Here is a 22,818-nt window from a genome sequence, read left to right on the forward strand (position 1 = left end):
ATGACCACTGGACATGGAAAAGTGCTTTACAGCCAATGAAATACTTTTTGAAGTGTAGTCACTTGTAATGTAGGAAATACAGCAGCCAATTTGCACACAGCAAGCTCCCACAAACAGCAATGTGATAGTGACCAGATAATGTTTGTGATGTTGATCAAGGGATAAATATTGGCCAGGATACCAGGGAGAATTCCCCTGCTCTTCTTCAAAATAGTGCCATGGGATCTGAGCGTGCAAATGGCGCCTCAGTTTAACGTCTCAACTGAAAGACGGAACCTCAGACAGTGCAGCACTCCCTCAGTACTGCACTGGAGTGTCAGCCTAGCTTTATGTGCTCAAGTCTGTGGAGTGGGGACTTGAACCCACAACCTTCTGACTCAGAGGCGAGGGTGCTGCCACTGAGCCACAGCTGACAGCATGGACATGGAACGGCTGCAGTATAGACAAAACCATGTAACATTTATATATTAAAAAAACACACAATGAAGGAGAAAAAACACCCTTTACTTCCAAAATGTTGCTGGTTTTAGAGTAGTTGCATGGGCTGTTCACAACTGTACATGGGAGAAAAAGTGGCAATACGGTTTGTCATCTGTAAAACTCCCATATACAAAAAGGATCACAATATAACCTGAAGGAGAAAATACATTGAAGTATCAACCTTTACTGATACATGAACAATGCCAATTGACATGACAGTACATTTGTCATTAAGAAATTTGCTTGTGCATAGTATATGCCATAGCTATGTTCAGGAACCAATAAAGTCAGACTGCACTGAACGGGTCTTCCTACAAAAGTATTTATGAAATATTAAAAATATTGCACTCGACAAATTTCAAGCTGTACAACAGCTAAATAGAACGCTGTAAAAACCTATGCTAAAATTTAGACAACGGTGCAATTTTTCCTAGTACTTAAAATTCCACCATCTCCTCTTCCTCATTATAGTTGGTAAGTTAACGTTTCCATTTCAAAAACAGGGGAACAAAGTCAAGAGACCTTGCAAAAAAAAAGGGAAAAATTAGATTTCAAATTATGAGAGAAACTAAACAAGTACACATTTTACAAAAGCAAAAAAGTCTCATTAGGATCAACGTTCCCTCTAATTTTTTTTCATGTGTGGTCTCTTTAGCCGAGCAGCCCGTTGAAATTTTCACACGCGCGCGGTTATTTCCATCGCAAAGCCGGTGAGCGGACTACGAGGCCGCGCAGCTTAATGGGAACATTGGCCAGGATACACAAAGGTGAAGCAGCCACCATTTTCCTGGAAAAAATTTTTTTTTTTTTTCCATGAATCCAGGTTTAAAAGAAAATCAAAAAGGTTACATTAAAGAAATCTGCAGAAAATGCCTTTTTTGAAAAAACTGTCTGTTTCATTTAGGTTATAAAAATTAGGTTATAAAAATTACATTTTTTTTTTGCTGGTGTACTGAAGACCAGAGAATACATTCTTCTTCTTCATATGCAGCTGAAAGGTACATAGAACAAAAACAAAAATCACTACAATTGGTTGGTGAGTCCATCAATTTCAGGTGGGAAAACGCAGTAAGATTTGATTAGGTGTAATTTTAAAATGAAGAATGAGAAAGTTAAAAAATGAATAACCAGTATAATACCCAACAGGAAATCCCTGCACTCTAATTATCGCAACTAGAATTTGCCTGCAATAGTGAACTACTCTCAAAAAGGAACCGTACTGCCAGTATGAAGGCCCATACTGCTTTAAGGCAGTAAAATTAACAGCTTCCACTTATCTTGTCAGTACAAACTTTTAAAAATGAGTCAATCAACTTGAAGGTAAACAGCGACAACTTTTGCCGAATAGGCACTCAACCACCAGACGACCGGGCATCATTTTACTCGCTTGTTTAGTTTGACGTGTGGGAGACTGACGCTGCGCACTAGCTCCCTGCATTTACACATCCAATTGCAGTCTGTGATTGTCAACCGGGTAAGAGCTGGATTTAGCAGTGTACATGCACACTGAGCAAATGCCAGTGGCAAACTGCACTCGACAGCTTTACCAGGCGCATGCTGCTTTTCAGCTTAGAGTGAAGCTAAGAAACTGCACATATTACAACCACCCGCACATTCAAATTCTGTGTCTATCATTCCTGAAATTCTTCATCCTTTTACTAAAGCTCTTCCTGCCCCAATCTTACTCATCTATACCTAACCTAAATTTCCTTTTTATTTTTCTTGAAATGGGCAATTTTTGTGTGTGACTGAAGATATTGCGAAAAGAAATCCAATCTTTTAAGCAATTTTTTTTTATAGCACTGGTTATGGCTCAGTGAGTAAATCATTCACTAATTTTAAAATCAGTTTACCAGATGTACCTGTAAATTATGACTAAAATATAGTGGAATCCAGTTGAGCAAATGATTTGGTCAGTAGCCCGAATGCTCAACATAGCGGACTGGACAGTGCGGGTAATCCCTCCTATGCGGGTGAGCAACATTCTGCTTAGCATGCTGCATCTGGACTTGCCAGAATGAAACAAAAACACCCGATTGGAAGAATGCCAACACCGAGGTACGCATTGGAGGCAGGCGGAGCATCCGATTAAGTCAATTGTCTACGGTTTGGAGTACAGAGCAGCATTGCTCATTCATTCAAGAATGATTGCTGCCTCTAGAAAGCATCAATAGAAGGTACAATGGGGAGGAAAATCTAGCACAAGACTGGTCTGTACAACGGATTTTTAAAAATCCAAACTTAAGCTTTTTTATGGGTTTTGGCACTCAATTTAAATATTGCATCTGCATGATCACTACAAGTAGATGCCACTCACGTGCAATCTGAATGGGATCTAAATCATTCATGTGATAGTTATTTGCTCTGCTGTATGTTTAATACTGCCTCTAAAAGTAATCTTATTTCCATTTTACTGCAGAACTAGTTGTGTACGTTTGAATTTTGGTTCAAATTTACTCCCCTTGTAGACCACATGGTAAAGTCACTGGGATGAGATATGAACTCAAAAGGGAAGTTAGATAACTCATTCCCCCCACCCCCAAACAGAGCACGATTAGATCATGGAATGTTTTACCACAAGTAGCGGAGGCAGAGGCTGGCGTTAAAAGGGAATTGGAGAAGTATATAAATGGGGAGGGAACGGGACTAGACAGCGCCAGTTGAAGAGCGAAACCGGCACGTGGGCCGAAGGGCCTTCTGTGTTGTAAATTCTATGAACAGGGAACTTCTGTGCGGGCATCCCAACTTGCACAGAGAAAATTACAGTAATTATGTATATAAAATTTTTAACACCAAGTGGCGTTCTAGTTTAGTTCACTTTCGCTGAACGTTGTGTCAAATTCCAATCTTCGAGCGAAAGGGGATTAAAACAACATCCATCAGACGTTGTGACAGTTTATTGCCAATTTCCTCGTCGTCTTCCACCACTAGAGTGCTCCCTCTTGTAATCGTATTCCCAATTTCTGTTGTGTTGAGAGGTTTGGTCCTGTCGGAACTCAGGCTCGCGGTTTCCCCTGTAGTGCCGGTCTGGACTGTGATCCTGGAAGCGAGCATCTCGCGTAAAACGGCCATTTTCCGACGAGGTCGGGTCCTGTCGGAACTCGGGCTCGCGGTTTGCCTTGTAGTGCCGGTCTGGACTGTGATCCTGGAAACGACCATCTCGCGTAAAACGGCCATTATCTGACTGATAGGAAGAGTGTGCCTGCTGCCTCTGGGTGCCCGCTGATGACTTTTCCGAATGCCACGTTGCTTGTGAATTTGGACTGGTTGACCGTGGCTGTACATTCGGAAGTGCCGTTTGCTGGTTAGAAGGCATTCCTCGATTTGATTGCTGCAGGGTGGATCGATTGTTGACATTGGGCTGCTGCATTGAAGGACTGTAATTCTGCTGCCCTCCTCTGGCCGGTTGATGCCACATGTTGTTTATCTGGAAGTTAAATCAAACCGTTTGAAAAAGCCACAGAATAGAGTCAGAGCTAAACTGGTGAGAGCAATCAGCTGATCAATGAAAAGTTGAACTCAGGTACTCAATTGAAGTAAAACATGAAGGGTTTTGATACGAGCAAGGAGGAACCGATTACACAGACAAGAGTGTCGGTAACCAGAGGACACAGATTCGAGCGAACGAACAAACAAACAAACAAAACTGCATTTATATAGTGCCTTTCACAACCACCGGACATCTCGAAGCGCTTTACAGCCAATGAAGTACATTTGAAGTGTAGTCACTGTTGTAATGTGGGAAATGCGGCAGCCAATTTGCACACAGCAAGCTCCCACAAACAGCAATGGGATAATGACCAGATAATCTGTTTTTGTTAAGTTGGTTGAGGGATCAATATTGGCCAGGACACTGGGGATAACTCCCCTGCTCTTCTTCGAAATAGTGCCATGGGATCTTTTACGTCCACCCGAGAGCAGACGGAGCCTTGGTTTAACATCTCGTCCGAAAGACGGCACCTCCAACAGTGCAGCACTCCCTCAGCACTGCACTGGAGTGTCAGCCCAGCTTTGTGTGCTCAAGTACCCGGTGTGGGACTTGAACCCACAACCTTCTGACTCAGAGGGGAGTGTGCTCCCCACTGAGCCACAGCTCACACAATGGCCCAGATATTCCGATCCCTATGGTGTGTATGCGCTGTGTACCCACCCGTAGGGACATCGGAAATGCCGGTTTCAGGTATGCACAGCGCATGCGCTGAATACCGGCATTTCTGATCTGTCAAGAAAGCTCTTGACAGATCCTCCAGCTGCTCTGGAGCAGGACCTCTGCGGGCGGATAGTTCCGCTTTTTGGAGACTCTCCGCCCGCAAAAAAATCCTTACAATTTTGTGCCACACAAAAGATTATTGCTCAAGATAAAAAATCACGGGATTGGGGGCAATATTCTGGCGTGGGTGGAGGATTGGCTCTCTAACAGAAAGCAGAGAGTTGGGATAAATGGTTCGTTCTCAGATTGGCAACCAGTAACTAGTGGTGTTCCGCAGGGGTCAGTGCTGGGTCCCCAACTCTTTACAATCTATATTAATGATTTGGAGGAGGGGACCGAGTGTAACATATCAAAGTTTGCAGATGATACTAAGATGGGAGGGAAAGTAGTGAGTGAGGAGGACATAAAAAACCTGCAAGGGGACATCGACAGGCTAAGTAAGTGGGCAGAGATTTGGCAGATGGAATACAATACTGGAAAGTGTGAGGTTATGCACTTTGGCAGGAAAAATCATAGAGCAAGTTATTACCTTAATGGCAAGAAACTGGAAAGTACTGTAGTACAAAGGGATCTGGGGGTCCTGGTGCACAAAACTCAAAAAGTTAGTATGCAGGTGCAGCAAGTGATCAAGAAGGCCAATGGAATGTTGGCTTTTATTGCTAGGGGGATGGAATATAAAAACAGGGAGGTATTGCTGCAGTTGTACAAGGTATTGGCGAGACCGCACCTGGAATACCGCATACAGCTTTGGTGTCCATACTTAAGAAAAGACATACTTGCTCTCGAGTCAGTACAAAGAAGGTTCACTCGGTTAATCCCGGGGATGAGGGGGTGGTCATATGAGGAGAGGTTGAGTAGATTGGGACGCTACTCATTGGAGTTCAGAAGAATGAGAGGCGATCTTATTGAAACATAAGATTGTGAAGGGGCTTGATCGGGTGGATGCGGTGAGGATGTTCCCAATGAAGGGTGAAACTAGAACTAGGGGGCATAATCTTAGAATAAGGGGCTGCTCTTTCAAAACTGAGATGAGGAGAAACTTCTTCACTCAGAGGGTGGTAGGTTTGTGGAATTTGCTGCCCCAGAAAGCTGTGGAAGCTACATCATTAAATAAATTTAAAACAGAAATAGATAGTTTCCTAGGAGTAAAGGGAATTAAGGGTTACGGGGAGCGGGCAGGAAATTGGACATGAGTCTAGGTTCGGAATGGTCATGGCCCTGTGGGTAGTGGAGTGGGCCCAGGGGCCGTGTAGCCTGGTTCTGCTCCTACTGTGTTCTAATTCTGTGTTAGATTTCAGGAGATGGTTTTATTCCTGTTCCTGGCTGGGGTGGAGATCGCCTTTACAGAAGGTAAGTACTGTAGAAAATATAGGGACAGAGTGATCTCCTGGAAGAATTTCGATCGCCTAGATGGGTCGGAGAGGAATTTCCCAGATTTTTTTCTCCCAAATTGGCCATTGGGTCTTTATCTGGTTTTTCGCCTCTCCCGGGAGATCACATGGGTTCGGGTGGATGCAGAGTGATAGAAGATTTGAGGTTAGGATCAGATCAGCCATGATCTTATTGAGTAGTGGAGCAGGCTCGAGGGGCCGATTGGCCTACTCCTGCTCCTATTTCTTATGTGCTTATGTTAATTCTTACGCCTGGTAAAAGCAGCAAGGCCTGCTTTTACCAGGATAAGAGTTGAAAAAAAGAATTCACTGATTTAACATTTAAAAAAGGTAAGCTTATTTTTTGCACCGTTTTCAAAAAATTTAATTTGTTTAAAATACTTAATTTATTGTAATTTCAAGTCATTTTAAAAATGTGATTTAAAAAAAAAAATTATTTAAAGTTTTACTATGTTTTTTCATTGATCTCCATTCATATATTTGACAGGTCTTCCCGTCAAGTGTATGAAGGGAGATTCCCTTCTGTGATTGGCTCCCCATGGCCCACGTGATCCCAGGGACGCTGCAAACTACCCGCGCCCTTCAAGTTTGGAGGCCCAGGAGCGGAAGCGTGCGCGTCCTGGGAGCCCTCAGGTAAGGGCGCAGATTTTTCCAGATCGCAGTCCTCCGCCCGCGGGAGGCCTGCGATCGGAAAACACGGGCCAATAAGTCAATTGGAAAAGAACCGGAGGGGAGACAAGGAGAATTTTATTTATTTTACGCAGCAAGTTGTTACGATCTGGAATGCACTGCCTGAAAGGGTAGTGGAAGCAGATTCAATAGTAACTTTCAGAAGGGAATTGGATATATGCTTCAAAAAGGAAAAAATGCAGGGCTATGGAGAAAGAACAAGGGAGTGCAACTAATTGGACAGCTCCACCAAAGAGCCAGCACGGGCACGATGGGCAAAATGGCCTCCTACTGCACGGTACAATTCTGTGTCTTTAAGTTAATTCAGGCAGAACATAAAAATGGACTGTCGCTGCAAAATTTGGGATACATTCATGAAACCGCTTCACTACCCAGAGACACTGCAACAGCACGACTGGTCTCACCATGTGTAATCAATGTTCCCTCTAATTTTTTTTTGGTGTGCGGTCCCTTTAAATGTGCTGCGTATCCTTTCCAGCAGCAGCAGCTGGGGAAGAGGCCTGCTCGGGACCTCCCGATTGGTGCACAGTTGCGCACCTTAGGGGGTTTACTGTACGCAACAATTCTGAATCAAAACCATGCTACCCCCAAAATACTTAACGGACATCTGGAAAGAAATACAACATTTTAATCGCAGAGAAGCTCAAACGAAATTATAAATCTTACAACTCAACATTCATCTGAACTCTTAAAATCATTGCCCTATAAATCGATCAGACGCTGAACAGGGTGCTCCATGTAATGACCCACACTGGTGGATTAATGATTTCTCTGCAAATTAGGTGATAATTTGGCTGCTAACCAAGAAATAAATCTATATATTGTACAAAAGAGAATCCATCATAATTATTTCCAAAATTGGAGGCTTGCCTTTTTCCCCCCTTAATTATTCCAAATGAGAGAGAGAAAACTCATCACAGTGGTGGTGTGACTCTCATCACCAAATCACACCTTGGTCTGGCCCCATACTCCTCTGGCACCTTGCCTCGTTTCACTCATCTCGCTTCATTTAACACCCTCATTTTCTACTGCCTACCCAAGTACCAAGCCAGGTTTCTCAAGAGATACTTCAATGTTCTCTCGCTCTCGCATACTGTACCTCTCTCCTTCAAATCTACCCTAATCACGCCTCTCCTCAAAAATCCAGCCCATAAGCCCTCTGTCCGTGCAAACTAGCACCCCTTCTCCAACCCCCCATGCCTCTCCAAAGTCCTTAAACGTGCTGTCGCCTCCCAAATCCGTACCCATCTTTCCCGGAACTCCCATGTCATGTTTGGATCAGGTTACCGTCCCGCCACAGTTCCGAAACAGCAAAGTATAAATGACATTCTACATCACTGTGACAGTGGGAAATTATCCCTCCTCATCCTTCTCGACCTGTCTGCAGCCTTTGACACGGCTGACCACACCACACACTTCCAATACCTCTCCACCATTGTCCAGCTGGGTGGGACTGCACTCGCCTGGTTCCATTCTTATCTATTCAGTCATAGCCAGAGAATCACCTGCAATGGCTTCTCTTCCCGCTCCCACATCTTTACCTCTGGTGTCCCCCAAGGATCTATCCTTGGCCCCTTCTATTTCACATCTACATGCTGCCCCTCAGCGACATCATCCGAAAACACAGCATCAGTTTCAACATGTACGCTGACAACATAAGAAATAGGAGCCATTCGAGCCTGCTCCGCCATTCAATGCGATCATGGCTGATCTTCTGCCTCAACTTCATTCACCGGCCCTATCGACATATCCCTTGATGCTCTTACTAGTCAGAAATCTATCGACCCTAGCGCTCTAACCTCCTCCAGCCATACAACCCTCACAATATCTGCACTCGTCCAGTTCTGGCCTCTTGCGCATCCCCGACTTTAATCACTCCACCATTGACGGACGTGCTCTGGAATTCCCTCCCTAAACCGCTCCAACTTTTTCCTCCTTTAAGACACCCCTTCAGATGGAGAATGAAGTAGTTGACTCAGAGACTAGGGTCCTGAATTTAAATAAAGGAAACTACGATGGTCTGAGGCAGGAGTTGGGTAGGATTGATTGGGGAATGTCACTCAGAGGGTTGACGGTGGATAGGCAATGGCAAACATTCAAAGACCGCATGGATGAACTACAGAATTTGTTCATCCCAGTTTGGCATAAAAATAAAACAAAAAAGGTGACTCAACCGTGGCTAACAAGGGAAATTAGGGATAGCATAAGATCCAAGGAGAGGACATATAAATTGGCCAGAAAAAGCAGTAAACTTGAGGATTGGGAGCAGTTTAGGATTCAACAAAGGAGGACAAAGGGATTAATTAAGAAAGGGAAAATAGATGAGAGTAAGCTTGCAGGGAACATAGAAACTGACTGTAAAAGCTTTTATAGATATGTGAAGAGAAAAAGATTGGTGAAGTCAAGCGTAGGTCCCTTGCAGTCAGAATCAGGGGAATTTATAATGGGGAACAAAGAAATGGCAGACCAATTAAATACATATTTTGGTTCTGTCTTCACAAAAGGAGGACACAAATAACCTCCCAGAGATGTCGGGGAACATAGGGTCTGATGAAAGGGAGGAACTGAAAGAAATCAGTATTTGTAGGGAAATGGTGTTAGGGAAATTGATGGGATTGAAGGCCGATAAATCCCCAGGGCCTGATAATCTACTTCATAGGGTACTTAAGGAAGTGGCCCTAGAAATAGTAGATGCATTGCTGATCATCTTCCAACATTCGATGGAATCTGGAACAGTACCCATGGATTGGAGGGTAGCTAATGTTACCCCACTATTCAAAAAAGGTGGTAGAGAGAAAACAGGGAATTACATCCTGACATCAGTAGTGGGGAAAATGCTAGAGTCCAATGTAAAAGATGTAATAGCAGAGCACTTGGAAAACAGTGACAGGATCAGACAAAGTCAACATGGATTTACAAAAGGTAAATCGTGCTTGACTAATCTACTGGAATTTTTTGAGGATGTAACTAGTAAAATAGATAAGGGAGAACCAGTGGATGTGGTGTATTTGGACTTTCAGAAGGCTTTCGATAAGGTCCTGCATAAGAGATTAGCATGTAAAGTTAAGGCACATGGGATTGGGGGCAAGGTATTGGCTTGGATAGAGAACTGGTTGGCAGACAGAAAGCAAAGAGTTGGAATAAACGGGTCTTTTTCCGTGTGGCAGGCAGTGACTAGTGGGGTACTGCAGGGATCGGTCCTTCGACCCCAGCTATTCACAATATATATTAATGATCTGGACGAGGGAGCTAGATGTAATATCTCCAAGTTTGCAGACGACTCAAAGCTGGGTGGGCGTGTGTGCTGTTAGGAGGATGCCAAGAAACTACAGGATGATTTGGACAGGTTGGGTGATTGGGCAGAAGCATGGCAGATGCACTATAACTTGGATCAATGTGAGGTTATCCACTTTGGTGGCAAAAACAGGAAGGCAGATTATTATCTGAATGGCAATAGATTGGGAGAAGGGGAAGTACAACGAGACCTGGGTGTCCTTGTGCACCAGTTGCTGAAGATAAGCATGCAGGTGCAGCAGGCGGTTAAGAAGGCAAATGGCATGTTGGCCTTCGTAGCGAGAGGGTTTGAGTACAGGAACAAGGATGTCTTGCTGCAGTTGTACAGGGCCTTGGTGAGACCACATCTTGAGTATTGTGTGCAGTTTTGGTCACCTTATCTGAGGAAGGATGTTCTTGCCATGGAAGGAGTTCAGCGAAGATTCACCAGGCTGATACTTGGGATGGCAGGAATGACGTATGAGGAGAGATTGGGACGATTGGGCTTGTACTCGCTGGAGTTTAGAAGAATGAGAAGGGATCTCATTGACTCTTATAAAATTCTGACAGGACTGGACAGACTAGATGCAAGAAGGATGTTCCCGATGGTCAGGGGAGTCCAGAACCAGGGGTCACAGTCTAAGGATAAGGGGTGGGCCATTTAGGACAGAAATGAGGAGGAATTTCTTCACCGAGAGAGTGGTGAACCTGTGGAATTCTCTACCACAGAAGGCAGTAGAGGCCAATACATTAAATATATTCAAGAAGGAGTTGGATATATTTCTTAAGACTAAAGGAATCAAGGAGTATGGGGAGAAAGCAGGGACCGGGTACTGAATTTGGATGATCAGCCATGATCGCATTGAATGGCGGAGCAGGCTCAAGGGGCCGAATGGCCGACTCCTGCTCCTATCTTCTATGTTTGTCCTAATAGCTCATGTGGCTCGGTGTCGAATTTTGTTTGATAACACTCCTGTTAAGCTTCTTTGGACATTTCACTATGTTAAACGGCACTATCTAAAGTTGTTATATACTCAGTGGAAACAAACTGGAGGTATCAGGATAGGGAAGAGATCTTGTAATATTGGTGAACAGGTCAATATCAGCCTAGTGCTTCCAGGCAAAGAAAACAGTTGCAAAAAAGTTATTTTAAAAATTGTACATAGCTTTGGTGAGACTACATACAGAATCTCCGGTTTGGCTCCCACTACTTCAAGGGGCGATGTTATAAGAGGGTTCAACAGAGAGCAAAAAAATTACTGCCAGAACATGGGAGGGATAAGCAGTGAAGACCCTGGGACTTGTCTCAAAGACCACAAGACTGGGTGGGGGGCAGGGGGGGGGGGGTGGCCTGATAGAAGGTATTATAAATGGGATTACACAAGAAGGAACATCAATGTTCACATGCAAAAGGTAAGGATTTCTGTCATGTATAGAATTTCAGAACAGGGGCATAGAAAAACTGCTAATGCAAATGAACACTTTGTTTAAAAAAAGGGTTCCAAAAGAAGAAAAATTTCAATCATCTGCAAAGATTCATGGTTATTAAAGTGGTATTTTACAAGAAACCTTTTTTAAAAAAAAGTGTTAAAGGGTCATGTCTCCATCGTGTTACTGCTCCTTCAACAGCATCTTTCGATTTGTGGTTTTAAAATTCAGTATGTCCATAGCGCAGTTTATATACAAGTAAATTAGGATACAATTGTGTACACATGTACAATAATAGACTGCACCTTGAAATCTGTATTTCATTTTTCAGGTTCAGAATACTTTTAGCCCAATAAACTTGAGATGGAAATAGATTTTGCAAAGGAAATGATTTCACTTACCATGACCTGTCTTTGAAGACTATCAGGTGAAGAAAAAGATCTCGATACCAACTGTGGAGTTGCAAACAGTGGAGAGCCCACATTATCCACTCCCCGATCAAATCTGTCAAAAGGAGTGGAGGGGAACATTTTTCAAAATGATCCAAGAAGCAATACAGACTAAAAACTTCAGAATTGCAGGAGTCTGTTCAAGTCCAAGTAACACTCAAATACTGTAAAAAGTGATAGCATGGGTGCAGTATAGGGCTCCTGGTGCGCCATGATTCCACAACCACATTTATCACCATGAGGTTTCTCCCCTTAAAGTTTCCCCTATTGCAATAGCATTGGGCCGACACCATTCTTCTAATCCCCATTTCTATCATCTCCAACAGAAGAAATGTGCAAGGTAATGAATGTGCAGGAATTAGCAAACCCCCACTGATCTCAACTGTTACAGAAGCTCCGAGTCCAGTTGCACCAGTGAAGTTTACGATGTGGGAAATGCATGGAGTGTAACGAGCTGAAAATAAATGGCGACCAAGAGATTGAATTTTATTCGACACCATTCAAATTCATTTAATATTAATCAGAATTACGGTCACACATCTTTGATACAAACTTTAGGGTCTCAGGTTTCCTACCACTACTACTTTATTCTGCACATTTGTAAATGGTACAGTATATTGCAGGCACCAACCTTGAAAGGGATGATCACTGATGAGACCACCTCCAAGCCGTGATTCTACATCAGCTTTTCCGCACAATAACTGCAGCTAGATGTTTGCACCAAATACACAACATCTAAAATGTCCCCACATACAATGAGTGGTATCAATAGCCAGTATAGCTTCCAGCTCTAGCTATGAAAACTATACAATACTGTAACAGTACCAGCAGCATAATGATGGCATTTAATAAGTACAGGAAACTTTCGATTTACCAGCACCTATATAACCGGAAATCTCGGTTAACCGGCAAAATGCAGGAGTCGGTTCAGGTAACTTTTATTACTTGCCTTCCTCCATTTGTTGCTGTGCAAGGGTGTGGCTGCAGCTGTTGCTAAGCTACAGAGACGCTTGCAACTTGTGGCCATTGTTCTGAAGCCGTTGCTAAGCAACGGGGTTTGTTGCTTTATACGGAGCTCTCAGCTCTCCTTATCTTTCACTATAGCTTTCGGTTATCCGGAATTTTTGATGAACCGGCACCACGTCGGTCCCGTCCGTGCCAGATAAAAAAAAAAAGTTTCCTGTAGCTGATTTTAGTCTAACTATTGGGTTTCTTCAAGACTTCAAAACAGCAAAGACTCCACCAATATTCAAAATCTAAATCCAGACAGAACTGGAAGTTCTGTTAAAGTTGGTAACTGATAACTATTAAAGCTAGAATTTAGTTGCTGCCTCATTTCCAGGCAAGCACCCGGTTTTATTTTGGTGTAACAAATGTTCACGGGAAGAATGCCATGGCATCGTGATAGCTCGATAACCCTTTGTAATCAGTTTTTAGATGCAATTACTTTTTATTTAAACAACTAATCGCAAGTTCTACCTACATGACTCTCTATGAAGTGGATTGGCGGGTTCCACGTTCCTTTTTTTTAAAAAAGGTTCGATACAGCAAATAGATTACATCCCTAGCTAGCAACACAGGGCTGAAAAATAAATAAAATAGCTGAACAATCACAAAAGGAAGTCTGTACCGATTATTATTGAATTGGTTAGAATTGTAGGGACTGAGAGAAGCAGTTGAATTCTGAGACTGGTTTCCTTCCCGAGATTCATGAACACTACCTGGGAAGGGAACAGAGGGAATTACTGCAAATTTCAATTTCAAATAAAACAGTTCATTTTAACCTTCCTGCATTACAAAGACATTTTAAAATGGATGGTAACTTGTCTTCTATAGAGATTCAATATCTATCTTTCTGCCCAGCTCGCCTTGTTTTTCTCATTCCTAATTCTCTCCTTGCTTCACATTCCTCTCTTCCCCTCAACACATATTTACTAACAGCTCAACAGAAGCAGCATCTCCACTCCAGGTAAAACCATCTAAAGTTTGGTGGTGACAGCAGTATCACTCTCCATTTGCAAAGCACCAGGTGAGGGTGATGGTTTAAAAGCTTGATGTATCTGAGGAAGGATGTTCTTGCCATGGAGGGAGTGCAGCGAAGATTCACCAGACTGATACCTGAGATGGCAGGAATGACGTATGAGGAGAGATTGGGTCGATTGGGCTTATACTCACTGGACTGAAGAATGAGAGGGGATCTCATTGAAACTTATAAAATTCTGACAGGACTAGACACAGGAAGGATGTTCCCGATGGCAGGGGAGTCCAGAACCAGGGGTCACAGTCTAAAGATAAGGGGTAAGCCATTTAGGACAGAGATGAGGAGGAATTTCTTCACCCAGAGAGTGGTGAACCTGTGGAAGTCTCTACCACAGAAGGCAGTTGAGGCCAATTCATTAAATATATTCAAGAAGGAGTTAGATATATTTCTTAAGGCTAAAGGGATCAAGGGATATGGGGAGAAAGCAGGGACAGGGTATTGAATTTGGATGATCAGCCATGATCGCATTGAATGGTGGAGCAGGCTCGAGGGGCCGAATGGCCTACTCCTGCTCCTATCTTCTATGTATGCATGCTAAATTATGGTGGCATGCCCAGTGTATAGTCAAAAATAGTTCCACAAGCATACAAATAAAATCTAATTCATCTTTAAGTGGGTCCATTGCAGAATTATTTAGTAAAATTGACGAGGACGTTTGAAGTTTAATCTTTGTATGGTGTGCACTGAAGTGCCCGGCCACCTCCACCAGTTGCCACTAGGAATTCCTACAGTTCACCCGCACTATTCCCTTCCTAGCAATTAGCTCAAATGTTGGGGCACCCGGGAACAGATTTGCATTCTTTCTAATCTGGAAAAATGCGCAGTAGAGAATTAAAAATTACGACAGGTGGAAGCCGACAGACTATAGGTCAAAAATTAGACAAACAGAATTGAAAACAAATCAGCAGATAAGACAGGAAATAAGTGGCTAAACAAAAAAAAAGCACCATTGACTCAAGGGCTCCTTACCTGATCTGAACTGGATCTTGATGGCCCTGCCATACAGCTGTATTCCATTCAACAAGTCCTTCCCATAGTGGACCGACTCTTCGTGTTTAAAATTCACAAACGCAAACTGCTTGGATTTTCCATCCTTGTCCTTGGGGATCTTTACGGTGAGGAGTGGGCCAGCCTGGCAAACAGTAAAATGAAGAGAAGTGTGATTGGAACCTTTTCAATCTGGTCCGAGGCAGGGGAAGGAAAAATAACAAAGTAAAAAAAAATCAACTTGTAAACTGCATCGCCAGGTGATTTTAATTTAATTTGATAAGTTTTAAATATTAATCATGGGTTTTTTAAAGCTTCTTTACAGTACACTTGTTCGGTCGGGAGCGCGAGGGGGAGAGCCCTGCAGATGGCGAAGAATGTCAACCAGAGTCTGCCGGATCTGCACAAACCCTCCACTGGGAGCACCGACCCTCATCTGTGTGAATTCCTGGAGACCCGCTGTCCGGATGAACAAGTGAAGACGACCAAGAAGCTTGTAGAGACTGGGACCCCTGCCTTGTAGGCATCAATGTGAGAAGTCACACAACACCAGGTTATAGTCCAACAGCTTTATTTGAGATCACAAGCTTTCGGAGCGCTGCTCCTTCGTCAGGTGAAGTCTTGTAGGTATGAGGGCTTGTGACTTTGTACAAAGAGCTGAGATTTGAGCTCTGTCAATGTGATTTACTGTAAAATGTTCAAATTTTAAAGAAAAAAAGACACAAAAAAAAACAGCATCGCCATTTAGTGAAGCAAATCAGGGTTAAAACTACACAGGGAGATGGAAGAGTTTGAAAAAAAATCTGTGCAGCTAAATTAACCTGTAGAACCCAGAATAAAATCTCCCCTGGAACCCTTCAAGTGCGAAGGGCAGTAGACAGAAGGCTGGAAACTATAGGCCGGTTAGCCTAACATCTGTGGTAGGTAAAATTTTGGAGTCCATTATTAAGGAGACAGTAACAGGACATTTGGATAAGTCAGCATGGTTTTATGAAGGGGAAGTCATGTTTGACAAATTTGCTGGAGTTCTTTGAGGAAGTAACATATAGGGTGGATAAAGGGGAACCAGTGGACGTAGTGTATTTAGACTTCCAAAAGGCATTTGACAAGGTGCCACACAAAAGATTATTGCTAAGATAAAAAAATTCACAGGATTGGGGGTAATATTCTGGCATGGATAGAGGATTGGCTATCTAACAGAAGGCAGGGAGTTGGGATAAATGGTTCATTCTCAGACTGGCAATCAGTAACTAGCGGTGTTCCGCAGGGGTCAGTGCTGGGTCCCCAACTCTTTACAATCTATATTAACGATTTGGAGGAGGGGACCGAGTGTAACATATCAAAGTTTGCAGATGGTACTAAGATGGGAGGGAAAGTAGTGAGTGAGGAGGACATAAAAAACCTTCAAGGGGACATAGACAGGCTAAGTAAGTGGGCAGAGATTTGGCAGATGGAATACAATACTGGAAAGTGTGAGTTTATGCACTTTGGCAGGAAAAATCATAGAGCAAGTTATTATCTTAATGGCAAGAAACTGGAAAGTACTGAAGTACAAAGGGATCTGGGGGTCCTGTGCACGAAACTCAAAAGGTTAGTATGCAGGTGCAGCAAGTGATTAAGGCGGCCAATGGAATGTTGGCTTTCATTGCTAGGGGGATAGAATATAAAAATAGGGAGGTATTGCTTCAGTTGTACAAGGTATCGGTGAGACCGCACCTGGAATACTGCGTACAGTTTTGTTGTCCATACTTAAGAAAGGACATACTTGCTCTCGAGTCAGTACAAAGAAGGTTCACTCGGTTAGTCCCGGGGATGAGGGGATGGACATATGAGGAGGGGTTGAGTAGATTGGGACTCTACTCATTGGAGTTCAGAAGAATGAGAGGCGATCTTATTGAAACATATAAGATTGTGAAGGGGTTGGATCGGGTGGATGCGGGGAAGATGTTCCCGACGATGGGTGAAACTAGAACTAGGGGGCATAGTCTTAGAATAAGGGGCTGCTCTTTCAAAACTGAGATGAGGAGGAACTACTTCACTCAGAGGGTGGTAGGTCCATGGAATATGCTGCCCCAAAAAGCTGTAGAAGCTACATCATTACATAAATTTAAAACTGAAATAGACAGTTTCCTAGAAGTAAAGGGAATTAAGGGTTACGGGGATCGGGCAGGAATTTGGACATGAGTCTAGGTTCGGATCGGTCATGGCCCTGTGGGTAGCGGAGCGGGCCTAAGGGCCATGTAGCCTGATCCTGCTCCTATTTCGTGTGTCTAATTCTGTTAGATTCAGGAGATGGTTCAGTGATAGTAGATTGGCGGTTAGGATCAGATCAGCCATGATCTTATTGAATGGCGGAGCAGGCTCGAGGGGCCGATTGGCCTACTCCTGCTCCTATTTCTTATGTTCTTATGAATACAACCCAAACCAGCCAGCGGGGGCTGAATGTGATTAGATAGAGAGGAAAAAAATAATTTCAGTTGTGTGTGACCGTTGGGAAAGTTTATCACATCGTTCAAATGATTCAGTCTTTTAAACTGAAGAGAATCGTCGAGTTAACGCGAGTAAAAAGCGGAGTTCAGAATCTAACTGCACGGCCCGCGGTTCCCAACCCCTGAACATTGACCCGGGCCGCCGCGCCGGGGAGAGCCGGTACCCCGGTGCCGGAGGGCGGAGGCCAAGGCCTCACCTGCAGGAACAGCTCGAACAGAAGCTCCTCCGTTACTTTCACATCCAAGTTGCCGACGAACAGCGTCTTGTCCGCGTCCTTCGACACCCCCATGCTGCTCCCAACTCAGGCTCGGCCCGCCACTCCCAATACCAGGTCCGCAATCCCGCTTCAGGCGCCTTTTTAATCCGCCTAGGCCCGGCTTCCGCCCCGCTAGCCCTGGTCTGCCCCGACCCCGCTTCCGCCCCGCTAGCCCTGGTCCGCCCCGGCCCCGCTTCCCCCAGACCCCGCTTCCGCCCCCGCTAGCCCTGGTCCGCCCCGGCCCCGCTTCCGCCCCGCTAGCCCGGTCCTCCCAGATCCCGTCCCCATGTCAGGCGCCAAGCTTGTTGACTGTTTCATCACGAGAAATGTAAGAAGTCACACAACACCAGGTTATAGTCCAACAGCTTTATTTGAAATCACAAGCTTTCGGAGCGTTGCTCCTTCTTCACGAGAAGGCCAACTAGCTTCTTAGCTACCAGTTTAATTTTAAAAGGTACAATTTAAATTGAATGCTCAGATTCAGCGCCTTGTGGGCGTTGCAGTAATGAACTTCATTTTGATGTAAATCTGAGTCACATAAATACCAACCTAGAAAACTAGCATCAGCTGATGCACTGACCTCAGTATATTCTATAGGCCACCAACTAATGGGAAGGATATAGAGGAGCAAATTTGTGGGGAAATTACAGAGAGGTGCAAGAATTATAGAGTAGTGATAAAGAGAGATTTCAATTATCCTAATATAGACTGGGATAGTAATAGTGTAAAGGGCAGAGGAGGAAGAATTTCTGAAGTGTGTTTCAGAGAACTTTCTTGATCAGTACGTTTCCAGCCCATTGCTGGATCTGGTTCTGGGGAATGAGGTGGCTCAAGTGGAGCAAGTGTCAATAGGGGAACATTTAGGGAATAGTGAACATAGTATCGTATGGTTTAGATTGGTGTGGAGATGCCGGAGTTGGACTGGGGTGGACAAATGTAAGAAGTCACACAACACCAGGTTATAGTCCAACAGCTTTATTTGAAATCACAAGCTTTCGGAGCGCTGCTCCTTCGTCAGGTGAAGTGGAGAAATGCACTTCACCTGACGAAGGAGCAGCGCTCCGAAAGCATGTGATTTCAAATAAAGCTGTTGGACTATAACCTGGTGTGTGACTTCTTACAATGGTTTAGATTAGCTATGGAAAGGACAGGGAGCAATCTAGAGTAAAAATATTTAACTGGAAGGCGGCAAATTTCAGTGGGTTGAGAACGGATCTGGCCCGGGTAAATTGGAATCAAAGATTGGCAGGAAAAACTGTAATCGAACAATGGGCTACCTTTAAAGAGGAGATGGTTTGGATACAGTTGAGGTACATTCCCACGAGGAGGAAAGGTAGGGCAACTAAAGTCAGAGCTCCCTGGATGACAAAAGAGATAGAGAGTAAGATGAAGCAGAAAAAGGGTGCTTATGACAGATGTCAGGTTGAGAATACAAGTGAGAATCACGCTGAATATAGAAAGTTCAGAGGGGAAGTGAAAAAGAAAATAAGAGGGGCAAAAAGAGTATGAGAATAGATTGGCAGCTAACATAAAAGGGAATTCAAAAGTCTTCTATAGGCATATTAAAATAATAAACGGGTAGTAAGAGGCGAGGTGGGGCCGATTAGGGACCAAAAAGGAGACCTACGCATGGAGGTAGAGGGCATAGCTGAGGTACTAAATGAATACCTTGCAGCTTTCTTCACCAGGAAGAAGATGCTGCCAAAGTCATAGTGAAAGAGGAGGTACTGGCAATACTGGATGAGATAAAAATTGATAAAGAGGAGGTACTAGACAGACTGTCTGAACTTAAAGTTGATAAGTCACCAGGACCGGATGTGATTCATCCTAGGATGCGGAGGGAGGTTAAGGAGGAAATCGGGGAGGTACTGGCCATAATCTTCCAATCCTCCTTAGATACGGGGGTTGTTTCAGAGGACTGGAGAATTGCAAATGTTTCAACCTTGTTCAAAAAAGAATAAACCCAGCAACTACAGGCCAGTCAGTTTAACCTCAATAGCAGGGAAGCTTTTGGTAATGATAATCAGGGACAAAGTTAAGTCACTTGGACAAGTGTGGATTAATTAAGGAAAGTAAGCATGGATTTGTTAAAAGCAAATCGTGTTCAACCAACTTGGTTGAGTTTTTTGATGAGGTAACAGAGCGGGTTGATGAGGGCAATTCAGTTGATGTGGTGTAAAAGGTATTGGATAAGGTGCCACATAATAGGCTTGCCAGCAAAGTTGAAGCCCATGGAATAAAAGGGACAGTGGCAGCATGGATAGGAAATTGGAAGGTACACAGTGGTGTTCCCCAGGGGTCGGTACTAGGACCACTGCTTTTCTTGATATATATTAATGACTTGGACTTGGGAGTACAGGGCACAATTTCAAAATTTGCAGATGACACAAAACTTGGAAGTATAGTGAACAGTGAGGAGGGTAGTGATAGACTTCAAGAAGACATAGACAGGCTGGTGAAATGGGCAGACACGTAGCAGATGAAATTTAACGCAGTAAAGTGCAAAGTGATACATTTTGGTAGGAAGGACAAGGAGAGGCAATATAAACTAAAGGGTACAATCCTAAAGGGGGTGCATGAACAGAGAGACCTGGGGGTATATGTGTCAAATCATTGAAGGTGGCAGGGCAGGTTGAGAAAGCAGTTAAAAAAGCATACGGGATCCTGGGCTTCATAAATAGAGGCATAGAGTACAAAAGCAAGGAAGTTATGTTGAACCTTTATAAAACACTGGCCTCAACTGGAGTAGTGTGTCCAATTCTGGGTACCGCACTTTAGGAAGGATGTGAAGGCCTTAGAGAGGGTGCAGAAAAGATTTACGAGAATGGTTCCAGGGATGAGGAACTTCAGTTACATGGATAGACTTGAGAAGCTGGGGTTGTTCACCTTAGAGCAGAGAAAATGGAGGAGTTTTGATAGAGGTGTTCAAAATCATGATGGGTCTAGACAGAGTAGATAGAGACTGTTTCCATTGGAGGAAGGGTCGAGAACCAGTGAACATAGATTTAAGATGATTGGCAAAAGAACCAAAGGTGACATGAGGAAAAACTTTTTTACACAGCGAGTGGTTAGGACCTGGAATGCACTGCCTGAAAGGATGGTGGAGGCAGACTCAATCGAGGCTTTCAAAAGGGAATTGGGAATTGGATAAGGGATAAGTACCTGAAGGGAAAAAAATTGCAGGGCTACAGGGAAAGGGCAGGGGCCTAGCTGAATTGCTCTTGCAGAGAGCTGGCATAGGCTCGACAGGCCGAAGGGCCTCCTTCTGTGCTGTAACCATTCTATGGTTCACAGAATCACAGAAACCCCACAATGCAGATAGAGGCGAGCCTGCACCGACACATATCCCACCCGATCCCCGTAACCCCTACACCAACACATATCCCACCCTATCCCCGTAACCCCACATATTTAATCCCCCTAACACTAAGGGTCAATTTATCATAGCCAATCAACCTAACCCGCACATCTTTGGACTGTGGGAGGAAACCGGAGCACCCGGAGGAAACCCACGCAAACACGGGGAGAATGTGCAAACTCCACACAGACAGTCACCCGAGGCCGGATTCGAACCCAGGTCCCTGGCGCCGTGAGGCAACAGTGCTAACCACTATGCCACCGTGCTTCTATGATTCTAAAAGTTATGTTCTGAGACCTGCACCCCAAGTATGTTTGATTTACGACACTTTATTCAGTGCATTTTCCAGTGTTTTGGAATCTACAATGAATACAGGTACAGTATTACATTTTTATCTAAAAAGGTACAGTCACTAAACTTTATTGAAAGCTACTCTATTTTCTATTTGAATTTTTTAGCTTTATATTTTAAAAATCCTTTCACCCAGTAGTAGCAAATAATCTATTACCAGGTGGAAAAGACCTAACTAAGTTACTTTTTGAAAATAATTCCCTAATTGCAGAAAGGTTTTGAATCCTGACTTATTCACCATGGGATCACTGTAATCAGGGGTGTAAGCAGCAAATTCAGAATTGTGCATTCCTTTAAAAAACGAGCCTTTGCCAACTTGTGGTGCCGACCTAGTTCAAGCAGGTGATTTGCTACCATGCCCATCTAAACTGCCAGCCTACAAGCTGGCATCCTCCTTTTCCACCCCTCCCCCCATTAATACTACCAAATCCCACCCTCTCCGCTCATAATAGCACTCTCCACACACTCCACCCCCCAAAAAATACACCCATCCCCTCAGCTATTACTGGCATGCCCTCCCTCCTCTCAGGAGTACTTTGCAACAGGAGAAAAACTGGGTCAAGTGCCAAATCTGGCTTCCCTATACTTCCTACCCCCTTCCCCAAATCAGCACTCCTGGCTTCTTCCCTCTTCCATTTCCACCTTCCCTTTCACTTCCCCTCAACATTACTCCTACCCAAGTCCTGCTTCTTCTTGAAGTTATTCCAACTGCTGCCCACTGCAGGCCGGAATTCCCACCTGCAGGCCGGAATTCCCACCTGCAGTGTGCAGCGGCTGTAATCACTTCAAATAGCAACAGCACGTGGATAGGAGTGGAGTTCACGGACTGGATCTGTAAAACACTGAACTGTCCATGGCAAACATGGATGATTAAAGAAAGACTTGCATTTCTATAGCACCTTTCATGACCTCAGGACATCCCAATACGCTTTACAGCCAATTAAGTACTTTTGAAATGTAGTCACTACTGTAATGTAGGAAATGCGGCAGCCAATTTGCACACAGCAAGCTCCCACAATGTGATAATGACCAGAATTTTTTTTGGTGAGGTCGATTGAGGGATAAATATTGGCCAGGACACCAGGGATAACTCCCCTGCTCATCTTCGAAATACTGCCATGGGATCTTTTACGTCCACCCGAGAAAGCAGACAGGGCCTCAGTTTAACATCTCATCCAAAAGACGGAACTTTCAACCATGCAGCACTCCCTCAGCACTGCACTGGAGTGTCAGCCTAGATTTTTGTGCTTAAGTCTCTGGAGTGGGGCTTGAACCCACAACCTTTTTTTTTTTTTTTTTAAACTCAGGAGGCAAGAGTGCTACCCACTGAGACATGTATGAAGTACATATGAAGTCAAAATACTGAATGGCATAGTACTTTACCACTTTGCTGTGACCGGAATTCTAAGGATTC

General features: G+C 44.0%; 1 protein-coding gene across 1 annotated transcript; it reads right to left on the reverse strand.

The window, feature by feature from the left end:
* Positions 1-483: 483 nt before the first annotated feature.
* Positions 484-17,842, reverse strand: rbm7 (RNA binding motif protein 7). The gene is made up of 5 exons (XM_085967996.1): positions 17,636-17,842; positions 14,932-15,094; positions 13,552-13,642; positions 11,874-11,976; positions 484-3,907 (listed from the first exon to the last, which is right to left on the reverse strand). The coding sequence occupies exons 1-5, from the start codon at positions 17,726-17,728 to the stop codon at positions 3,377-3,379; spliced, it is 981 nt and encodes a 326-aa protein (XP_085824122.1). The 5' UTR covers positions 17,729-17,842; the 3' UTR covers positions 484-3,376.
* Between the last annotated feature and the right edge of the window lie 4,976 nt (positions 17,843-22,818).

Source organism: Somniosus microcephalus, chromosome 26, assembly GCF_052327205.1.
Source record: "Somniosus microcephalus isolate GS21.2 chromosome 26, FLI_Smic_1.0, whole genome shotgun sequence".
Classification (NCBI taxonomy): Eukaryota; Metazoa; Chordata; class Chondrichthyes; order Squaliformes; family Somniosidae; genus Somniosus; species Somniosus microcephalus.